Source organism: Agelaius tricolor, unplaced genomic scaffold (genome assembly GCF_023055355.1).
Source record: "Agelaius tricolor isolate 1412-34295 unplaced genomic scaffold, bAgeTri1.0.p SCAF_20, whole genome shotgun sequence".
Taxonomy (NCBI): domain Eukaryota; kingdom Metazoa; phylum Chordata; class Aves; order Passeriformes; family Icteridae; genus Agelaius; species Agelaius tricolor.
Genome location: NW_027269280.1, coordinates 10,986,684 through 11,008,131, shown reverse-complemented (window position 1 = coordinate 11,008,131; position 21,448 = coordinate 10,986,684). Strand labels below are relative to the sequence as shown.

General features: G+C 44.6%; 1 protein-coding gene across 1 annotated transcript; it reads right to left on the bottom strand.

Annotated features, from left to right (window-relative positions):
• Nucleotides 1-34: 34 nt before the first annotated feature.
• LOC139598882 (sodium/glucose cotransporter 1-like) lies at nt 35-14,199 on the bottom strand. The gene is made up of 5 exons (XM_071445799.1): nt 14,045-14,199; nt 9,728-9,799; nt 2,394-2,498; nt 335-394; nt 35-64 (listed from the first exon to the last, which is right to left on the bottom strand). Exons 2-5 carry the CDS (start codon nt 9,794-9,796, stop codon nt 35-37), a joined length of 264 nt encoding a protein of 87 aa, XP_071301900.1. The 5' UTR covers nt 9,797-9,799; nt 14,045-14,199.
• Nucleotides 14,200-21,448: the final 7,249 nt, after the last annotated feature.

The window sequence follows — 21,448 nt, the reverse complement described above, 5'->3', positions numbered from 1 at the left end:
GCTTTCAGATAATGGGGAACAGCCACAAATCAAATCAGAGGAAGACTTTTGGTACCCAGACACTCTGAGAGTGGAGCTCAAAATGAGGAGACTGTAATTGCAGTTTGAAGGAAGAGCAGCTCCAGGAATCAAAGGAGAACAAGGAGAGAGCACCAAGTACTTCTCAGCTCAGGTCTTAGAACACAGAATCCTCATTTTTCAAGTACACAAAAATAACAAAGTGCTGCTCTGGCACACTGGGATCTCGTGCCATTCATAATGAGCTTGCTGCACTCCAGCCCTGAGCTGCAGAAATGAGCAGCAAAGACAAAGGTAATGTAGTGGTTTGACTTACCCCAGCCTTGATGTAGATGGGTACAAAGATCCATCCTAGAATCACCACAAATATCAGAGCCTGCAGCCAAGACAAGATCAACTGAATTAGCTCTAGACACTGCTCCCAAAACCATTTATCAGAGCCAACAGCAGCTGGAGACCAGGGAAATCCCAAAAACCTGGGCTCTGCAGGGGTCTGGGGGGAGGAGGTCCTGCTCTGTCCTTTGATTTACAGCTGAAAATTTGGGGATGGAATCTTGGCTAAACACTTCATCAGGTATAATGCAGCCTGGGTTTCCTGCTAGCTGTCCCAAAGAAGCCCACATGATTATGTGTTTTCTACAAGACCAGCTGATTTCTCCATCTACAGGATTGCCCTCTGGCATTGAATCCCAACTCCACCAGTGGCACCAGACTATCCCAGCTCTCTGCAGAGCAAGCCCAGCATGGCTGAATGCTTTCCAACAATTTCAGACTGTACAGGATGCACCACAGGCAATTTGTAAAATATTTGGTATTGTTATATTACAATTTAATAATATATTTTGTGTATCCATGTGTATTCTGTGAACTACTGATCTTACTTCTAGCAGTGCCACAGTTTGCTGACTTAAATGGCTGGAATGCTGTCCAATATCAAGTTGTACATACTTAAATCAACAAACACAAAACAAATTCCTGCCCTCAGAGCTGCACTCTGTATTTATTTTGTCCACAGGGCTTAGAGGGCTTTTACACTGTATCTTTTAAGTTCTGCCCTTAGGTCAGAACTGTAAGATGGACAAGATACTTGGTCAGCTTCTGCTGTCATTCTGATACAAAATAGAAATAATTTGAATGGAACAGGGATACACAAGGGTGACAACAGTCAAATTTGGTATTATTTTCATTACTTCTGTTATGTGTGTTAGCTGTGCCACTGTAAGTCATGAACTCTGCAGTTGTGTCTGCTCAAACACCCCCAGAGCTCATTGCTGCTTCCCAAGCAAGCCCTGCTGTTCCCTGTGTGCTGATACTGGTCCAGCAGGAACCTCGCAGGAGATTAATGTTAGTGATGTTTGAAGAAGGATCTGGACCCAAGAGATTTGTGTCCTGATTTGATTTGCTTTGTTCTGCTGGAAAAAGAAGGAGAATCAGGTCTGCCATAGGCCTGATAAAATCAAAAAGAGGGAGCTGACAGATAACTGCACATCTCGGTTCATTTTAAGCTTTGTCCTTCAACAGTTTCATCATACCAGCACTTGAACATTTGCAAGAACCATTTACCTGCTAAGGAACAAAGCCAAATCCCGCAGGCTGGGAGGATTCTTTCGCTGCCCAGAAGTAAACACGAGGGAAGTATCGACCTGTGGAGGCTCATTGGGCCCTTTGTGTCATGGCTAATTCCCTCCCCGAGGGTGAATGAGGCACAACAAGGACATTGTCAGCCGCACCCTCACGGCTGACAGCACAAGGAAATGGGCGCAGGGCTTCAGGGAGTCTCCGTTCACACCGACCCTGCCTCTCCGGGAAGCTCATTTGTCTGTCACTGATACAAACAGTGATGCATGACAGCTCTACCCTGTACTGCAGCCATAAGCAAAACACGAGCATAATTACAGGAGGGAGAAGGTAAAGAGGAAAAGATTTCTGGAATGCAGATGCTTGTGGAGGATGTTCAAAATTCCTTACAGCCTGTGAAGAAATCAAAGCCTCTTCAATAATTTCTACATAACAAAATGCTGCAAAAATGACCATGGATTGCCTGATAAATTCTTCCCAGCATCCTGCAGTCTGAAAATGTTGTTCACTAATACTTTAACAGTACTAAAAATATATGCATAGAAGAGACCAACTTATTAACCAACTTATTTGGTTCAAATACTCTCTAAAAAGCCTCGACTGAAAAGTGTCACCTTTTCCAGTGGCTTAGAAAGGTTAAATACTAGATTACATTGGCTCTTACTGGTCTGTGCAGAAAACAAGCATTGCCAAGTACAAACTTTGACCATCCTAAATGACTAGGCAATGCTGGTTTGATTAAGCTCTGCAGATAATCCAGATGTCACAAGTATTTCCCTGACATATATGCCACTTACATTCCACTCATATCCTCCAATGGCAATTCCTCCAGCTGCTGCTGTTCCTGCTATTCCCACAAAGTGCCCACTGCCAATGTTGCTGGCAAACAGAGAAGCACCAATCTGCAAAGAGAAAAAACAAAAGTTGGCTCTTATGTTCAAGGCAACTGCTGAAAACTCCCCTTCATGTGGCACATTGAACTGTCTGTGCTGCTGGGGCTGATGACAAGGACTGACAATCAATTCCTTGATGGATTTCAGGGCTCCCACTGAAACCAGAGCCCCCAGGATCACATCCACAGCACTGAGGGAGAATAGGATGGTGAATCAAATATCTTCCAGCTGAGTCAAAAAATACATTCCACCAATATAGAATTTTAGATGTTTGCAAAACTTGCCAAACTGGCATTGGGGTGATATCCAGGCAGTCAGGGGAGAAGACTGTGATCTTCCTTGTTCAAGGAGGAAATGAGCAGGGCACCCCCACCTGTCAGAGCTGTTCCATATTGCACAGCCTGTGCATCCAAATGTGCCCCTGCTGAGAGCTGGGCTTGGCTCACTTTTAGCAAAAGGAATTTGATTACTGAGTTAAATTCTGAAAGCTGCAGAGCAGGAATGTCTGCTGAGAAAGTGGAAGGTAGGAGCAATAGTAAATCAAGGAGTTATATTTAAGAAGTGCTGGATCTTTAAGACCCCCAATATTGCACTGATCATACAAACAGAACAGTGGGGAGAACATGGGAATTGATGAACAGGGAGAGATTTAAAAAATGAAAGGTTCCTGTTGGTTTGCAGACAGGCAGGAGCCATTCACAAAGATCTAATTCTTAATCAACTATCTTAGACAATAGAAAAGATGAAAAGGAATGAGCTTCATTTTCTCCAAATGAACACATCAAAGGCAGCAGAAATACCCAGTGATGATTTACTGGATCAGGCACTGAAAGATGCAGGGTGAGAAGTCAGGCATAAAAATGAGGTTGGATTGGATTGAGTATTGTGGGCAGAGGACAAGGAAGCTGGAAGAGTTCTGAGATGAAAAAATGAAGTGAACATTTTTCTATTCTTCTCTATTTTTTCTTACATCCTCTGAAAGCTAAAACAACAATAAACAGGGTTAAAAAGAAAACCACATAGAAAGCAGGCAAGGGAATTTCTGCTGACCTTCTCCAATACTCTCATTTGAATCATGGAATATCCTGAGCTGGAAGGGACCCACAAGGATCATTGCTGCTGTCATTTGAATAGCAGCAAACATTCAATCAACGTGTCTGGGAGCACAGGGACAATCCCCTGAGTTTTGGGAGGATGAAGGATTTCATCCTAAAATCCACCCCTGCAGAGCAGATTTATTCTACAGAGCTATGGCATAGCCAGAAATAGCAACCACACTCTTCAACCCACAACCCTGATCTCTGATAACAAATAGATTATCCTGCCCTATTTTAATTTGCAACACACAAATAAAATTCAGAGGGTTCCACTCTTTCTTTTCCAGGCTTTTCTCTTCCATCAGTTTGATCTCCTGATTTCTTCAAGTCTTTTTCTGCAGACAAACTGTTCTTTTGCTGGGACAGGAAATTTATGATTCTAAGTTCACTCAGTTCTGGATTTGGGGTTTTTACACATTTCTAAAAGCCAGTTGTGCCCTACAGAACTGTAACCAGTGGATCATATGACATTTCTACAGGACTGATAAGGTTTGCAACAAACATTGGCAAACAAAAGACCTCTGTTTCTTCTAACCTCTTGGTGAGAGCAACAGTTTTCCAGAAATGATAGTGAAGAAAAAATTATCACTTTTACTAAGCATTAGCACTGTTGCCCAACACTTGCCTTGGAGATAAATGATTAAACTTAAATCTAGGTTACTAGAAATGCAATCACCAGAAAATATTAACCACATTAATCTCTGATTTTATTTAATGTGTTCCCTCTCCTGGTTCAAAAGCTTAAAGGCAGATCCAAGTAACAAAAGCAGCTGAAGAGGAACTTTGAGAACTGACAGGCAGAAGCTTTGGCTCAGTGCCTGGAGCCCCAGGACACACTGCAGGCAATGCTGCTGATGCTGTGTTCTCAGATTTATCTAAAATAATATTGTACTGAAAGGAAAATACAAAACCAAACCAAACCAATGCAAAACTATCAACATATTCAGGACCAGTGCAAGGACAAAACAATGTGAATGCAGATCCCACATTCACATCCTTATTTTTCTTTCTCTGAATTAGGAACATCCAGTGCAGCAGAACTTGAAGATCAACATAAACTAATAATGGATGCAATTTTAAAAATAAGTTTCAGTTATGTCATACACCTGGGAAGGGAGAACATGGCTTCATAGGCAGGAAAATGCAATTACCCTTAAATCTGCAGCATGGGCACAGCAAGAAGAGTGCTGACCAAATACCCTCACACCCCACTGGCTGCTGATGCCAGAGGGGACAGAGAAATTTCCCATCTGCCATATTTTAAGGACGAGGAAAGAAGGCAGATGGGCTCTGGGCCTGAGCTGCCTTGCTGGAGAACTCACTGCTGTGGGATTTCTGTACAGGAAAGGCTGATTCATGGAATTCTTGATTTGCCATTGGTAGATGCTGCTGAACATCTTAAAAACTCTGGGCTGAAACTGGGAATGGCAGAGGGAAACAATCTTCTGGCAGTGTTACCTGTGCTCAGAGAATGTGTGAGTGAATTGGCTTTAAAGACAGAGCTAGCAGGAAAGGTGAAGAACAGAGATGGTTGAAAGGGACAAAAGCTGCTAAGAGGGAAAGAGGATAAAAAACCTGGACTAACCTGAGGCAAATGTGGAACATTAACTCTTTTAATAAATTTTAAGAGGTCAGGCCCTAACAAGAGCACTCTGTTCAGCAGAAGTACCACCACCCTGAAGCAGATGATGATCACTGTGTTTTTTCCTGTTATTCATTAACTCTTTCACCTTGCTCTCCTCATGAAGTGGAGGATGCAGTGACGTCCTGGCCCTGCCATTCCCAGCTGGGTGGGTGCAGAATGCACAGCCTGGGCTCCTCTCCCTGCCAGGACCTCCCCTGCCCCCTGCCCACCCCTGGAGGCATCAGCTCAGTTCCAAACCCTTCCCACTGATCCTTAGACACAGGGGATCCTCTCACCCCACAGGCCCCTGAGCCATCCCTGAGGTCTCTCTCTTCTCAAATCCCTCTTCCCTGACACATTTCTCATTCCTGCTCCTTGAGGCTGTTCATGCTTTTCTTTAACCAACAGCTCTACCCTGCACCATGTGACTTCACTCTGATGCTGAGGCATTACCTTTCCTGCCTGAGCTTTTGGGATCACCCTCAGTCCCTTTGGAAAAATCAGTACAAAGCAAAATTACTGCCACACTTCCAAGGCTCTGAGACCCAAAGAAGGAAATGTGGGGTTTATTCTTCTTTCCCAATTAATCTGAAAATTCTACTAATTGCATTATTACCCAATTAAACCACATCTTTACAATTCCCAGTGCACTAAGGGAGGGATGGATGGACAATAATCATCAAAATGTCTGTGCTCCAACAAACTTTGGACAGCTCAGGCTCAGGAGGATCTGACACCTCCCCACTTTGTGCTCTGAGACAGAAACACCTCCCAGCCAGCTGGAAAGTCTCACAGATTCTGTAGAAATCCATTTCACTCAACTTCTACTTTTCTATCAGAGCTTTGCTTTGATTACTTCATTATTCTTTTTACCCTGAAAACTATTGATTTAACACTATTTTTTTTTTTTTTTGCATGGAACTTGACAAGGTAATTTTTCATTCTACTTTACCTAAGAAAAGGAAATGCAAATCTTATTCACAGCAGAATTGTTGTTCCTGGTTCCTGCTTCCTTATAGCAGTGTCAGATTCAGCAAGTGGGCAAAATCCTGAGACTATGTAAAACTTACCTGGCTGCAAAGATCAGAGAAATCATGCCAGTGGTCAGTTCTGATGGCCACAAAGATTAGCTGAGCACAGCTGAAGCAAGAATCTGTTGGGCTTTTTCCCCTAATTCTTATCTGTCTCACAAAGATCTAAATGTACATGAGCAGAAACAAGCTGAGTTACATTTCTCTTTGGAGTGCCCTTGGCCCTGCACCACTGTTCAGTAAATGTCTCTAGCAGAGCTGGCTCCACATCCCAGCAGATGCTCTTTGCCCTATTCTTGCCTCAGGAACTGAGGTGTAGAAGGTAACCCATAATTTTGTGCAGATCTGTCTGCAAAACTCCAGAACCTGAAGAAGAAAATTCAAAAGCAGGAAAGCTTCAAAAGTTGGAGATTTTTAAAATGGTGCATGAAGAGCTGTTAATCCTGTGAGAGTGGCTGCTACCCAAGCTGACTGTTGTGCAGGAACAGAGACTTCATGTCCTACAGTGGCAGGAAGCATTTGGCTGAACCCAACTCCTTCACCTGCCAAAGGAAGCTGAAGCTGGCAAGGCCCCTTTGCTACAGAGCTGTCACTTGCCTTGAGCTTCTCTGGGTCTTTTTGGAAAAGCAGAGCTGATTCTGAGGGTTCAAGAAGCCATGAGTCTTTCCTGAAGATATTTCCCCAAAGCCCAAGAGACCATGACCATTTCCTTGAAGATTCTTCAGTCAGTCTCCATAAAAAGACAGTGGAAAGGGCACAGCAGCTCGTAAGCATTGCTTATGTTATGACTAACCAACAGCAGGTTTCAGGTTGGGGTAATCTGGGAGAATGCTCTTATACACCTTTATCCCTAATTAACCAGGGAACTGCTGAGATGGCTCAGCCACTGCCTAGGACAGTGACTCCAGTGAAGTGAACTCTCACCTCCGCCAGAAAATTATCTCTGGGCTTGGTTCTGCAAAATGCTGAGCAGCTTTCCTGGATTCTGCTGGAGCAGAGCAATCAGAGCCCAAGCAGGACAGACTTGGCCCAGGATGTGTCATGGTCCTACTTTATACATTGAGAAATCAAATCACAATCACAGTTAGCCAGTGACCACAAACATTCAAAATCCATACTGAAGGCAGGAATAATCTCTAGGCCTTCATTACCAGGGTCTCCTCTAGTCTCCCAAAGTACAGATATTGTATGGTTCAAGTGAAGAGAATCCCTTCCCAGTTTGTCAGTAAGAGATCCTAGCACACTGCTGAGGAGCCTCCTTCCCTCTAGGGTCAGAAATGCCACTTGTGGGTGCCCTGCAGAGCAGGGAATACAGACAACAACTGAAAAATACAATTAGCTTAGGGGAATTAAGTTTATACCAAGTTTGTGGAAGGATTTTTTTCTTCATTTTGTTCTGTTCCAGAAAGCAATTACATGACAAGGGTCATTATTCTGAAATGGCAGGGGAGAAATCTGACAAACAAGAGCCCTCTTGCAAAACAAGTGCCCCCACCCTTTCTGTGGAAATGCACTGAGGCCATCCAGAACCATTCCAGGGTAGCCCTGACTTGGCTCAAAAGAGGAGTCAAAGCACAAAGTAAAACATCACACTCAGCTTCAGCAGCTGCAGAGCTGAGATCACATCTCTGACTAAACTTTCTATACTTTCATTGGTTTCCTCCTCATTTCAGCCCAGTTTGCTCTGGGTGACTGACATCCCATCTCCCTGCTAAGCTGGGAGAATTGGTGTTTTGGAAGCTCTTTTTATCCAAGGCAAACTTTCCAGGATGGTGCTGCTGACATAGTATTTAGTTTGTGGTTTTGGAGTGCTTGTTCTTTGTTTATTTTGAGTGATAGGAGGAAGAATAGCAAGAAGGGCTCATTTTTATGGCATGGGAAGCCCCTCCTGGCATTCCAGAGGGAAGGACTGAAGAGGAGGTCTGGGAGTGCACTGAGGATGAGCACTCTGTCCACACTGAGCTCCCAGAGTCTGGGAAGGAGGGAGGGGATCCTGGCAGGGGCTGTGGCTGGTCCCTGCTGGGTTCCCACTGCAGGAGGGGAGCTTGCAGGCCCTGGTGGGTTTGTGTGGGCAGAGGAGCAGTGTCAGATCCTCTCCCCCAGGTCTCAGGGGATCATGAGGAGTTCTCAGGGCCACTGGAGCAGGACAGAACTTTCCTATGGTGAGTTTGGCTGTCCTGCTGCCTCCATCTCCATTTCCATCTGCACAAAAGGATTTCATATCCCCTGCCAGGCAGACACAATTGCACAAGGTTCAAACCAGCCCCCTGACTAAAGTGACAGTTGAGCAGAGTAATCTGTTAGGTTTCCTTCTTTTCCCCCAGAAAAATGGATTTTATCTTAAAAAACCTTGGACACTTTCTCTTTCCTCAGTCTTCCAAAGGAACCTGAATTTTCTTAGATCTACTACATCAGATGAAGAAACCTTTTACTGTCATTGGCCTTGAATCCTTCATGTCCTTACAGAGGCTGTCCCAATGCCTTCTAAAGGCAGAGAGCAGCTCCCTGAAGCACAGCATTGAAAGGTGTGGGGGTATTTCTGCAGCCTACTTCAAAAAAATTCCTAAATCTTTAGGGAATCAATATTTGCTCTCAGTCTTCTGGTCCTGTAACTGAATCAATGTGTGTGGAGTCTTGACTCCCAAACCTTAATGAAGTGCAGAAACATCTTCTGAGACTGAATGCAAGATCAGAAATGTTGAGGAATTCCATTCAAACAAATGGAATCATGTAAAACACGACTCCATTTCCTGTATTCCAGTAATACAGAAAATGCAGGTTTGTCTAAGTTGTCTGCTTTTCATATTAAAGAGACTGTATGATCAGGAAGGAATAGATAATTGTTTCTAACATCATTTCTGCCAAATGGCCTGATGGGATGGATGGCTAAAAACACTTTGTAGCTTTGACTCCTGCTCTCTGCCTTGGAAGATAATGGAGATCCACAGAAGATAATCGAGGTAAGCCACAGCTAAATACATTTAAAATATATTTTACCAATAACATACCAGAACATTTCCAGGATTTTTCTCCTTGTACAGACCAGAACTTGTTACCAAAAGTAGAAACAATAGAGCAATAAAGGGGAAAATTTCAGTAAATTAATTCCTGTCTGTGATAACCTTAAACTGAGCCAGCTTCTTTGAGTGCAATGAAAAGAACAGAGTCCAAATGTTGAAAAGTTTGAAAGTGGGATGAAAGGCAAAGCACTGGATTTGTCTGTCCTGCCATTACCAATGTACTTACAGTCAAACAAGTTGATCACATAACCAAGCCAGCTCAGACAACTTCCCCCAGCACTTTTCCCTGCCCATCCCGTGGCTTTCTTTGTGCAGTCTGCCCTGTGACACCACTGGCTGGAGAAAGAGCTGGGTTTGCAGGCACACAACAAAGCCACCAGAGCCTCAGCAGTGTCCCAGAGCTCTGGATGTGCAAGGACAGGGGAGGGCAGATGCACAGGCTGTGGTTTACACACTCAGCACTCACCGGCCACCACACCATGCTCCGTCCAGCCAGGAAGAAGCCACCCACTGTGCCCCGGTTGGTGGAGTACATGGCCTGGAAAAGGCAAAAAGGAACATTTAGTCATACCTCAAGTGTGCTAGGCAAGCTATACACAGGCTGAGAACAATGCCTGAATGAAGGGATGACAAAACACACGGGCAGGGTAAAGTGAAAAAAACAAAGCTGCTAAAAAGAACAACCTTATGATGAAGAAAATACAATGGAATACAATACAATAATACAATGGAACAATTATTCTTTTATCTAGGTCTGCATTAGACACTCAAGTTTCATTCCTTCACCTTTCATTATAGTGTGAAACACTAAATAAAATTACATTTAACCAAGAAAAAATATTACTCAAGTAAAAGCTCACATGGATTTTTTGTTGGGGTGAAAAGCCTTTGCTTTCAGGCATCAAAAGGTGCAAGTTTATTATTATACAGAAATTATGCTTTTTTACTCAATACCATCCTGCCCCTACAGGTGTCTGTTTCCTTGTTGTGATATCAGCATTGTGCCTGATTCCCTCTGAAGCTCCAAAAGAAGAAGCCAGATAAAATTTCCTTTCTACAAACTCATGTTGTCTTTGTCAAGGGATGAGCTTTAGAGGGAAGTTCCTCCAATTTTTATTAATGACCTTGAGCCATTATTTACTGGATTTCCATTGTCATCTCTGATGGACTTTGAACAGGTAAATAAAGAAAGAAGACCTGGGAAAATTATCCATATATTTTCTTCTGATGTAGAAGAAAGGAAGTAAATATGATGGATTTACATTTAGCAACACACAGTAACTGGGTAGGTATTTGTCTAGTAACAATGTCCTCATGGCTGGAAAGAAAAGTTTCCAGGAATTAACTCAGCACACAATGGCCCGAGAAGCCAGAGATCAGCCCTTTATTGTCAGAGATCTTTAACATGAAGTTCACTACAGCAACAGCCAGACTCTCATGGTAAGACCCAGCTCCCTCCTGCCAGACAACAAGGTGTTCTGGTGGACTGGGGCTTCAGATTTTTAGCTGTATTTTTGGCCTCTGCTCCTGTGCTGAAGAGGCAAAGAAAAGTTTGTGTCCACTTTGCGCAACCATAAATTGTTGGTGCCCCTCAAAATATTGCCAGATTGTTAGAAAGGGATGTTTTTTCTGCAGCTGACTTTTGTGCACTGTGAAATGTTGCTGGGATGCTCCTGGAAAGCAGAGGATCCCTGAAGGGCAACCCCTCCTCCCTGCTTGTCACTGGTCAGGTGTTCAGGTGAGCAGGAGGGCTTGCCCCAGGGAAACCCGAATTCAGTGCCTTCCCCTGGAGCTCAGTGCATCGGTTCATTCTCTCAAACGCTTCGGCTCTCAGGTCCCAGGGCTGCTTTTCTGCCCTGGCTCGCGGGGCTTTGTTTCCCGGGGCTCCGGGCTCCCCTCGCAGCGCTGCCGGCCGGGCTGGAGGCACCGAGCACAGGAGCTGCCAGCCCTGCCCGGGGCTGCTCCTGCTCCTGCTCCCGCTCCGTGCCCTGACACAGCCCCGGGGCTGCTCCTGCTCCCAGCTCCGTGCCCTGACACAGCCCCGGGGCTGCTCCTGCTCCTGCTCCGTGCCCTGACACAGCCCCGGGGCTGCTCCTGCTCCCAGCTCCGTGCCCTGACACAGCCCGGGGCTGCTCCTGCTCCTGCTCCCAGCTCCGTGCCCTGACACAGCCCCGGGGCTGCTCCTGCTCCTGCTCCGTGCCCTGACACAGCCCCGGGGCTGCTCCTGCTCCTGCTCCGTGCCCTGACACAGCCCCGGGGCTGCTCCTGCTCCTGCTCCGTGCCCTGACACAGCCCCGGGGCTGCTCCTGCTCCCAGCTCCGTGCCCTGACACAGCCCCGGGGCTGCTCCTGCTCCTGCTCCTGCTCCGTGCCCTGACACAGCCCGGGGCTGCTCCTGCTCCCAGCTCCGTGCCCTGACACAGCCCGGGGCTGCTCCTGCTCCTGATCCCAGCTCCGTGCCCTGACACAGCCCGGGGCTGCTCCTGCTCCGTGCCCTGACACAGCCCCGGGGCTGCTCCTGCTCCGTACCCTGACACAGCCCGGGGCTGCTCCTGCTCCGTGCCCTGACACAGCCCCGGGGCTGCTCCTGCTCCTGCTCCCAGCTCCGTACCCTGACACAGCCCCGGGGCTCTGCACCCTGGAGCCCACACACAGCCCCGCCAACGCTGCCCTCAAACCGCACCCGCTGCCTCGGCCGAGGCGCCTCTGCCGTCCCCACCCTGTTCCCGTCCCTGTCCCCGTCCCTGTCCCTGTCCCCTGTCCCCGTCCCAGCGCTGTGGTGCTGCCACACCGCCACTCCACCCCGGCGCACCCGGGTGTCCCCTCCCGTCCCTGCCCAGCCCTGCAGCTCCCCCTCCATGCTGTTTCCCAGGGCATCCCCTCGTGGCCAAACGCCCCCTCTCAGTGCAGCCGTGTCTGAGGGACCCTGGCTGATCTTTACCGATCGCATCTCTTGGCTCCATCCCACACAAACCCCATCACTGCACCTTCCCCATGGTTCCATCCATCCACCCAAAGGGATGCCACCCTGGGTCACCATCCCCTCTGATGTAGATAAGTGCCCACATTTTGCCCACCATGCACTTGTAAATTATTTCAATTAAGCATCAAAATCTTTATCTAATTACACATTCTCACTTACTAAGCTATTTTGCTAAGACTCTATAATCTACCTGCTCATTAAGAAAAACAAAATAAAATCCCAACATACCCATAGTCCCACTGCCAGAACTACCAAAAAGTAGAGAACAATAACGGAGATGTCTGCAGCATTGTTGATCCTTACGAGGGATTCCATCCTGGCTGCTTCTCTGGCTTTCTTCTTCTTTCTCTCCTTATGTGCTTCTTGCAGAGTTCCAGTTAATGATAAACTGCTGTCATCACCTACGTCTTAATATATAACTTCAGATTCACTTGTCTCCAATGGGACACAAGTGGAAGCTGCTGCTTTTCCTTGGACAACTTTTTCCCAAAGAGTGCTCCTCTGTCACAGGTGCTGCAGATTTCCCAGTTCAGTGTCCCTGCAAAGGTGCTCGGGGTTTTAACATCCACGAGCAGGTGTCTGAGAAGGAATGACACAGAAAGGAGTGGCTTGGCTGCAATAAACCTGCATATTTACCTCACTGTGGGTGAATACTTTTTTTTTTTTTTTAAGTGGTTGTACCTGTAAATCTAGTCATGGAAGATGTAGTTCTTTTAGTTGGTGATGATGGTAAGCAATTATCTGTGAGGAGTGACCTGGCACCTGGGGAAAACCCAGGGGTCCAGGATCTGGGACAACCTCTGTGTCATCTCAGCTCAGCAGCATTAGTCAATGGAGAAACACTCCTGTGTTTCTGGGGAGGGGAAAACTTCAATCTGCTTCCATCTCTCACATGGATACAGGTGAAGATGCATGTGAACACAAGGCCTGGAGCCAGGAGCTTACTGGGCTGAATTTCAGGCTGTTTAGACCATGGTGCTGGCTCTCTCTATTCCAGCTAATCAGTTTCACATTTGAGTAAGTTCAAAGTTCATCAGAGCTTGGGTCTGCTCTCCCTTTATTTGCTCCTCTGACTTCAGAATTAAGCTAAGCAAAGCAAGTGGTCACAAAGATGTGGAACACACAGGTTACAGACTGATCCTCACAGCTCTGAGGAAGGCAGCTTCCCCAAATGATGCCCATGATCCTCTGTTTGAGCTAGAAGGGGTCAGAGAAATCCAGGGTATTTAGAACAATACATCCGGGTGCCAGGCACATTTCTGGGCTCTGAGGATGTCTGAGAGTCCCTTTCCCTGCTTGATGCTAGGGAATCATTATTCATTTACAGCCTTTTGGGTGTAAAATGTGACCTTGAAGCGACACTGAGCAGAACAAGCAGTCAAGGACGTGGGAAGCACAGCAGGTCTGCCTGATCTTGCAGGTGTTATTTCCTCGGAGATGAAATCAAGGGCTAGCACTCTGCTCATTGGCAACGATTTTCTCCTGGGTAAACTGCCCTGTGGTAATTGTGGCTAATAAAAAGCAGCAAAGAACCTATAATACAATGAGATTACTTGAAAGAGTGAAATTTGAAAATCTATTGTTTGAGCAGCTATATCTTATAAAACAGTGCTACCTTTGATAGTTTAGGCATCTCTCCCAAACACATTCTTCAGTTTGTCCTACATGACTGTGAAATGTTAGCTTTAAATCCAACAGAGAAAAAATTAACCCTGGAAGCTGCTGAGCATCCAAAATTCCCATTAGTTCTGACCTTCCCTGCTGTGTATTTCAGTGGAAAATAAAAGACTTATTTACTAACCTTAATTCTCAGGACACAGTTTGCCTAAGATAGGCTGCGGATGGCACTTCTTACAGAGATTGACGCATTTTCCTCCAGGTCCTTGCACCTAACAGAAAGTTTGGTTTTCATGAATTCCATTTCTGTGTCAGCCTACAGAGGCAAGCAAAAGAAAACATTGGTCAGGGACTGATCTACCCTCCTGTGCCTTGTGTTCTCACCCCAGCCTCTGCAGAGGAGAGCCCAGAGGCTGAGCAATGCTGCAGCCTCTGTCCACAGCTCCTGGTGTGGCCACACCAACAAAATTCCAAGATTTGAAACACTAATGGAGAATCAACCACACAATTCCTATCTTTATGTACAGTGGAAACAAACTTCATTGGTTTTTTATTTCTGTAGGCCACAAACAGAAACTAAGCAGAAACCAACATAATCCACAAGACTGTCAGAAGGGGAGGGAGCCTTGTCAAGGCTCTGAATATCTCACCTCCACATCCTCATATCTGCAGCCCAAAGAGAAACCTGGAAGCTTTGCAGGCTGTTGGTGCACCCAATGATTCACTGCTTGAATTCAGTGCATACAAAAGGTATGCACTGAAAGGTCAGGCAGGTTTTCAGACTGGAATAGGTTAAATCTTTCTTTGTGTCAAAGCTTTCAAAGATAAGCAGGAGTGACTCTCCTGATGTAATGAGGGAACAGCACGTCAGAACACAACAGTCATTTCTTTTCCTCACTCTCAGTGAGCAAGGTGCTTCTGTGGGTCTCTCATCATCCTGAAGGGTCTCTTCAAGCAGTTTTAGGGTTCCAGTACTAGACAAACTGACAAATCATTTGATATACTGAGGGTATTTCTCTAGCTTTGCCTGTGAGCCAGGGCAATTTATTGAAGTAAGAGAGATTTTAACAGGAGTGAGAAAACCAAATCATTCAAGTAAGATAAGACAGTGCCTCTGATCCCTGTCTATAATGAATGCTCCCCTCTGCATAGAGTCTGGTGACTCAAGCTTATCATGCATTTGTCTGTTCAGACCTGATAGACAAAACAGAGAATGGAGGAGAGGGCAATCAGCTACAGACCAGCAAGGAACTGCTTCAAACTCCCACCCCAGGCTGCTGGTGGAGAGCAAATGGGATAAATGTGATGGGTCTGCATTCCCAGCTGAGCAGCCAGGGCTGTCAGGGCAGCTCAGGAACTGTGTAGAAGCTGCAATGGCTGTGCTGGCCTCAGAAAACGGAACTGTAGCACAGAAAATGTGAGAATTACTGGCACTTAGCCAAGTCTCTTACAAACTTTTGTGTTAAAGTCTTCCTCCTGAGGATGACAAATGATAAAGCAATGGTAGAACAAATAAACTACAAACAAACTGAAAGATGCATCAGCATGCAAAGCACCTCCCACAGAGGAACTCCTCTGATCTTTTCCCTGGCATTCCTCCACATCTCTCGATAAAGCAAGTAGATTTCTTTGGGGATGCTCTTCAGAAATGCTAACTTATACAGTATCCTTTGTACAATGAAGGACAAGCACAGACAAAAATTTGTCATTATTTTATTTGCAGAAAGCCATATACTATGTGAGTAAATTCTCTACCCTCCTTTGATGGCTTCCTAGTCATGCAGTGTGAACTTGGAAAAGAGTTCATATTTGCAAGTGGACAGAATATAAATTCAAAGGCTCTCAGCACAGCTTTCCTAATAGGAGGGTGGCAGTTAGAGAATTGTTTCACACTTTTTTGAGGTCAAAAATCCTTCTTCTCTTTCTGCAATCTTCATTAAGTGAACAAAACCTGGTTCTAATTAGAAGAATTAGTCACAGAAGGATGACAAAAATGTGGGAAACTGAAATGTGCAATCAGTTGAAGAGGAATTACTAAAAGGAAAATAGATCTGAAGTCCAGTGGGTATGACGTAGATAGAAAAAAAAAATCAGCAGGAAAACAGGAGTTTTCCTAAAAGGTTATCAGAAAGAAAGCAAGGTCATTCTATTCTTATTCACTGAGAGGATCAGGCTAAGAAACATGAACAGAACCACGTGTTTATCAAGAGACAAAAGAGATAACAAAAATGAACACTTGCAAGACTAATTTTCTGATTGGTATCTCTACAGAGGAGGAATATCAGAGGACATAAAAATAGGTCTATATGCAGACAGACCAACAGAAATGAAGCCAGGAAATACATTCACTTCTTCAGCAACTGGTTAAATTATCTCTGGGTGATCACTAAGTACACTCAGCCCTGCCTTGCCAATCTTATGAAAACAACAATCTTAGGGCTGTATTCTTCCTACAAAACAGGCCAAGACAGCAAATAATTAATTTTTTTTTTTTTGTTTATTAGTGTGAATAATTCTTATATTTAAGGAGGTTAATAGGGGAGGACTAATGGCAAGAGATGGGTTTGAAATTTCCACTGGGACTAATAAAGTTGAATAACAGATTAGAAATTACTCCCCAAAGCCAATGCAGGCAGTCTCCAGATTTAGCCACCTGATGGCAGGGCAGATTAATCCCCACAAGCAGCTTCTCAATTGAGTAGCATTCTCATTAAAACAGAAGTATTATTATAATTATTATTATTATTATCTCATAAATAATAGACTAAATAACACAGGACATTATGCCTTATCCTCATTATCTAATCCACTGTGTTTTGTATATATTAGAGTCTTGCTAACCCTTTTTGGGATTTCCCCTTTCCCTTCAAACAATGTGTCCAGAAAAACATTTTTCAGAGATGGATACATGCTGAGCTGCCACTTCTACTATTGCTAAACCTAACTAGCAGAATTATGCAAAGGAGCTGCATAATTATCATCCCAGCTCTCACAAGTATTTTTAACACTCATGTTCCAGAAACACTTTAGGTAAAACAACATCTCAACTGCACAAAATACAGGAGAGAAATGAACAGGAGCTGAGCTGCTGATGCCCCTTCCACTGAAATAATTCTCCATTTTCCAGGAGACTCAATGAAAGCTTGAGTTGCCCTACTTGATTTGCTCAAACCCTGTGTAATTACTCTTGAACAGCAGACAGCCTCAGCCTTTGTGGGTATGTTTTGATTGCCCTACAGCAATAAACAGCCACAAATATATTATTATTTATTGTATCTGACAGTTTAATTTGATTAAAGGAATCTAAGTGAAGGGGGGAAAAGATCATAATCTACCAATGTCATAGCCTAATATTAATGTCCAATTTGCTGCACAGTGTCCCAGGGGCTCTTCAGTTAAAAGTGTTTGTGAAGTGTTTGGTTGAGAAATCAAATGGGGACAAAATCTTAACAATATTCTACAAAATATATATGAAGCTTCTTGAAAATGAGAGAGAGCAGAAAACATTTTTGGAGAGAACCTGGAGAAATATTCTTTAAGGAATCTCTGGTCAGGATAAAAGTGAAAACTTTGCCTGCAAACAAATCCCTACTAGAGGGAAGGAAAAGCTAACAAATCAACAAAAAAACCTCAAACAAACAACAGATTATACACAGATTACTGTTGGAGAAAGAAAGAAGAGAAATGGCAAAACTGAAGAGTGTGAAAAATATACTGACATCTGAGAACAAAAAATATCAATAAATTACAAGGTACATTCCTGCAGAGGTACCTCCCCCAAAATAAGTGTGATGCAGTCTTTGGATAGACTTTAGAGGTCATTTTGTAGAAAGAAGAACATTTCTGAGAGGATTCCTAGTTCATGGACTCAGATATCAATAGTTTTGTCCATGAGATCCATGTTGTTTCAGCCCGTGTGTGCATTTAGGAGAGGATTTCTGCAGGTGTGTCAGAGCAGCAGGAACGAGGAGCGGTGACCATGGCGGGGTGGGGCAGTTTCCGGGATTCTCACTGAGGCACGAGCTGCTCCCTTACATTTTTAGCTGAGTGTTTACCGGCAGCAGAACATCAAAAACTCCTCCTTGTTCTTTACAGGTGCAGGAGATCTATTTCCTCACGTTGTGTGTGATGTAAGGAGACAGACAAACCGATCATTAAATATAATCGACTCTGCACAGGAGGAAACTCTCCCAAAGGTCCGCAGCTCCCGCTGAGGCACAGCGGAGGCCGCAGCCGTGGCACGGCCGGGCCCCGCCGAGGCTTTGCCGATGCTGTGAAGCTCACGTCCCAAACGCCGCTAATTGCAGCGGTGCTCAGAGCAGGGCCAGCAGCGAGGCCCATCAGCATTCCCAGAGTCAGAGAGAGCCACCTGCCCCTTTGTTCAGGAGCACAGCGCTGATTATGCCTAAGGAGGGGAATATTTAGGGATATGCTGGCTTCAAAAGCCGTATCTGTGCTGTTATCTGTGAGCTGCAGAAAGCCCGGCTGACTGGATGAGCCGGTATTGCCCAAACCCCCGCCGAGCCCGGGGAATACAGGGGGAGACAGGGGGACCCTGTCACAGACACACTTTCTGAAAAATCCTTTTGCCAGGAATTTTTCTCCTGAGAAGCTGAGAGGCCTCAGAAATGAAATGTAAACAATAATTATCTGCTGCTGTGCAATGCAACAGGTGCATCTGGGATTGGTCTCATGTGGTTGTTTTTAATTAATGGCCAATCACAGGCAGCTGGCTCAGACTCTCTGGTCAGTCACAAGATTTTATTATCATTCCATTCCTTTCTATTCCTTTCAGGCCTTCTGATGAAATCCTTTCTTCTATTCTTTTAGTATAGCTTTAGTATATCATTTTCTTTTAATATAATGTATATCACAAAATAATAAATCAGCTTTCTGAAATATGGAGTCAAGACTCTCATCTCTTCCCTCGTCCTGGGAAAAAAAAAGTGATTTAGAGTGGCTATTATTTTACTACTTGTTAATGATTCCTTCAGAGTCAGAAGCACTGGCAGTAAGAGAAAGGAGACTCAATTTTCCATGTAAGACTTTTCATCATGATCAGGTGCTTCAGTGAATCCACCACAGTGAACACCACCACAGGACCCAGTTATGGGTGTTCTCCACCAGAAGAAATGTTCTTCAGGGAGAAAACCTCCTGGAGCAGTTCTGTGCATTCCTGCTATTCCAGGATTACCATAAAGCAACTAAAAATTCAGCATTGTATGGTTTTTTTCTTTCTCTTCAGTGGTGCCAGGCTCTTGCTCCAAGATTTGATACAAAATCATCATTTGTACCCAAACCAGTCATTACAGCAATATTTTTCATCCATCCAATCCATGGTACAATCTATAGCTACAGCCTAGAACAACATTTACTGTCATACACCAAATTATTCAGCTCAACAGTGTTAAATGGAAACAATGACACATCCTATATAGGATAATTATACCAATATGAAAGGAACAGAGAGAAATCCTTGGAATGCTTTTCCTATTTCCCTTGCTCCCCACCCCCTCCAAAAAAACCCTCATAAAAGTCATCTTGGTTTTATGGGGACTCCACATCTGCAGTTTACTTCTTTAAAGCCAGAGAAGGATACTATTAGCAATTAGGAGTGGGAAATCAATAAGAGCCTACTAAAGAACAGTTCTAGCAGTAGAACATAACAACTTCACCTATTTTTCAAATGATGCTGCTGAAAGGAAAAGCTCCTGTGTGCTCGGATAGCTCTGACAGCCTGGGTAGCTGCCAGGAAGCTCAGGGCCCAGCAGGATCTGAGATGGATCCTCAGAACAGGTCACAGAACAATCATAGCCACATCCAGCTTGTTCAGCAGCTCCACCTGTTCTGTTTCTTGTCCCTACAGCAACAATTCCTGTGCTTTTCCCCCCCACAGCACATGAAATGCACCTGTGGATCCATCAGAAACAGGGATCACCACAGCACATGAAATGCACCTGTGGATCTATCAGAAACAGGGATCACCACAGCACATGAAATGCACCTGTGGATCTATCAGAAACAGGGATCACCACAGCACATGAAATGCACCTGTGGATCTATCAGAAACAGGGATCATGGGCTAAAGTTTTGGCAGCCTGGCCCTCAGCACAGGCTGGCAGTGTGAGCAGGGTGGCTCTGCCAGGAAGATTAGAGCTGATGACAGGTTCCCTGTGCCTGCTTGCAGAGGGAGGCCTTGGAAAAGCCTGCACTTTCACAACCCTGCAGGGGTGGAAGCAGGTGATTCACATGCAGTTACACTGTGTGGAACACTGTGTTTAAGAAGGGTGTGTAAAATTTGGAACACATTTTTCAGCATCAGTTAAGAAGTTTCACATCATCAGGACATTGCTTATTGAAAACTGTGTTGAGGATGTAAAACCAACCTGTGCAGATCAGGGGGAGGACTGAAATCACCCCAGGCAAGAATGCAGCTTCCAACAGCACCCAGACAGATCACGTGCAGAGGGAATACATCCCACTGGAATACAAGCTCACAATCTGCTCTGAGAGATCTGTCCTAGAAGAGCAAAAACCTCTTCTAACTCCTTAAATTTCAGTGGTCCTCCCTTTAACTCATGCAAAAGAAGAGTAAATGTTTAGGGAACATCATGCAAAGATCACAGATAGAATGGGAGATGCACATTCCAGAACACTCTGGGTGTAGCCCAGAGGGACAGTTAAGAGTTTGAGCTTCCATTTGTGCTTGCAGATAAAATTTTATTTCAATACTTTAGAGAGAAAGCAAATCACACATTAATTTTTAAAAAGATAATTTGATGACAATACCAGTGAGGCCCTTTCAGTTGTCAGAGGAATAGCACATGTGCTTGCTGAAAAACTTTTCATATTTCTAACTTTTAGGAATTTTTCCATGTCCTGAAGCACAATTTTACTATATTTCCACTATATTGCCACTTTCAAAATTCTGGGAGATTTCCTATCTATCAGTAATAGGAGTTTCTATAAAAAAGCTGAGTATCCAAATTAGGAAACACATAAAAAGCTACTTTTCCATGTTCATACATTAGAAATTACCTCACTTGACTGCAATAGTATTTAAATTGTACTTTCTCCAAGGAGATCACAAGGGGTAGAGAATACTAATCATTGTTGTACAACCACAGGACACCAAAGTGATTTAGAGTGGCTATTATTTTACTACTTGTTAATGATTCCTTCAGAGTCAGGAGCACTGGCAGTAAGAGAAAGGAGACTCAATTTTCCATGTAAGACTTTTCATCGTGATCAGGTGCTTCAGTGAATCCACCATGGCCCAGGACAGAGCCCAGGGGACCTTCATGAGCAAATCACTGCTCAATGACATCCATCAAGACAAAACCCTTCAACATTTTGGGGACAGGAAGGGGCACCCTCAGTAAAGGTAACTCCTAGAGCTGCACAAAGGAAGCTTGCTACCAATACTTGTGCATCCATAACAGCAGGCCAAGAAATTCCCACATGGCTGGGGCCACCTCCCAGATTGTGGTGGCAGATCTGAAGTCCCAAACTGCTTGAAAATAGTGCAGAAAGCAGTGCAGGCCCAGGTTTCAAGGTTTCCCTTCTCACTGCTTAGTCCCTGCCCCAT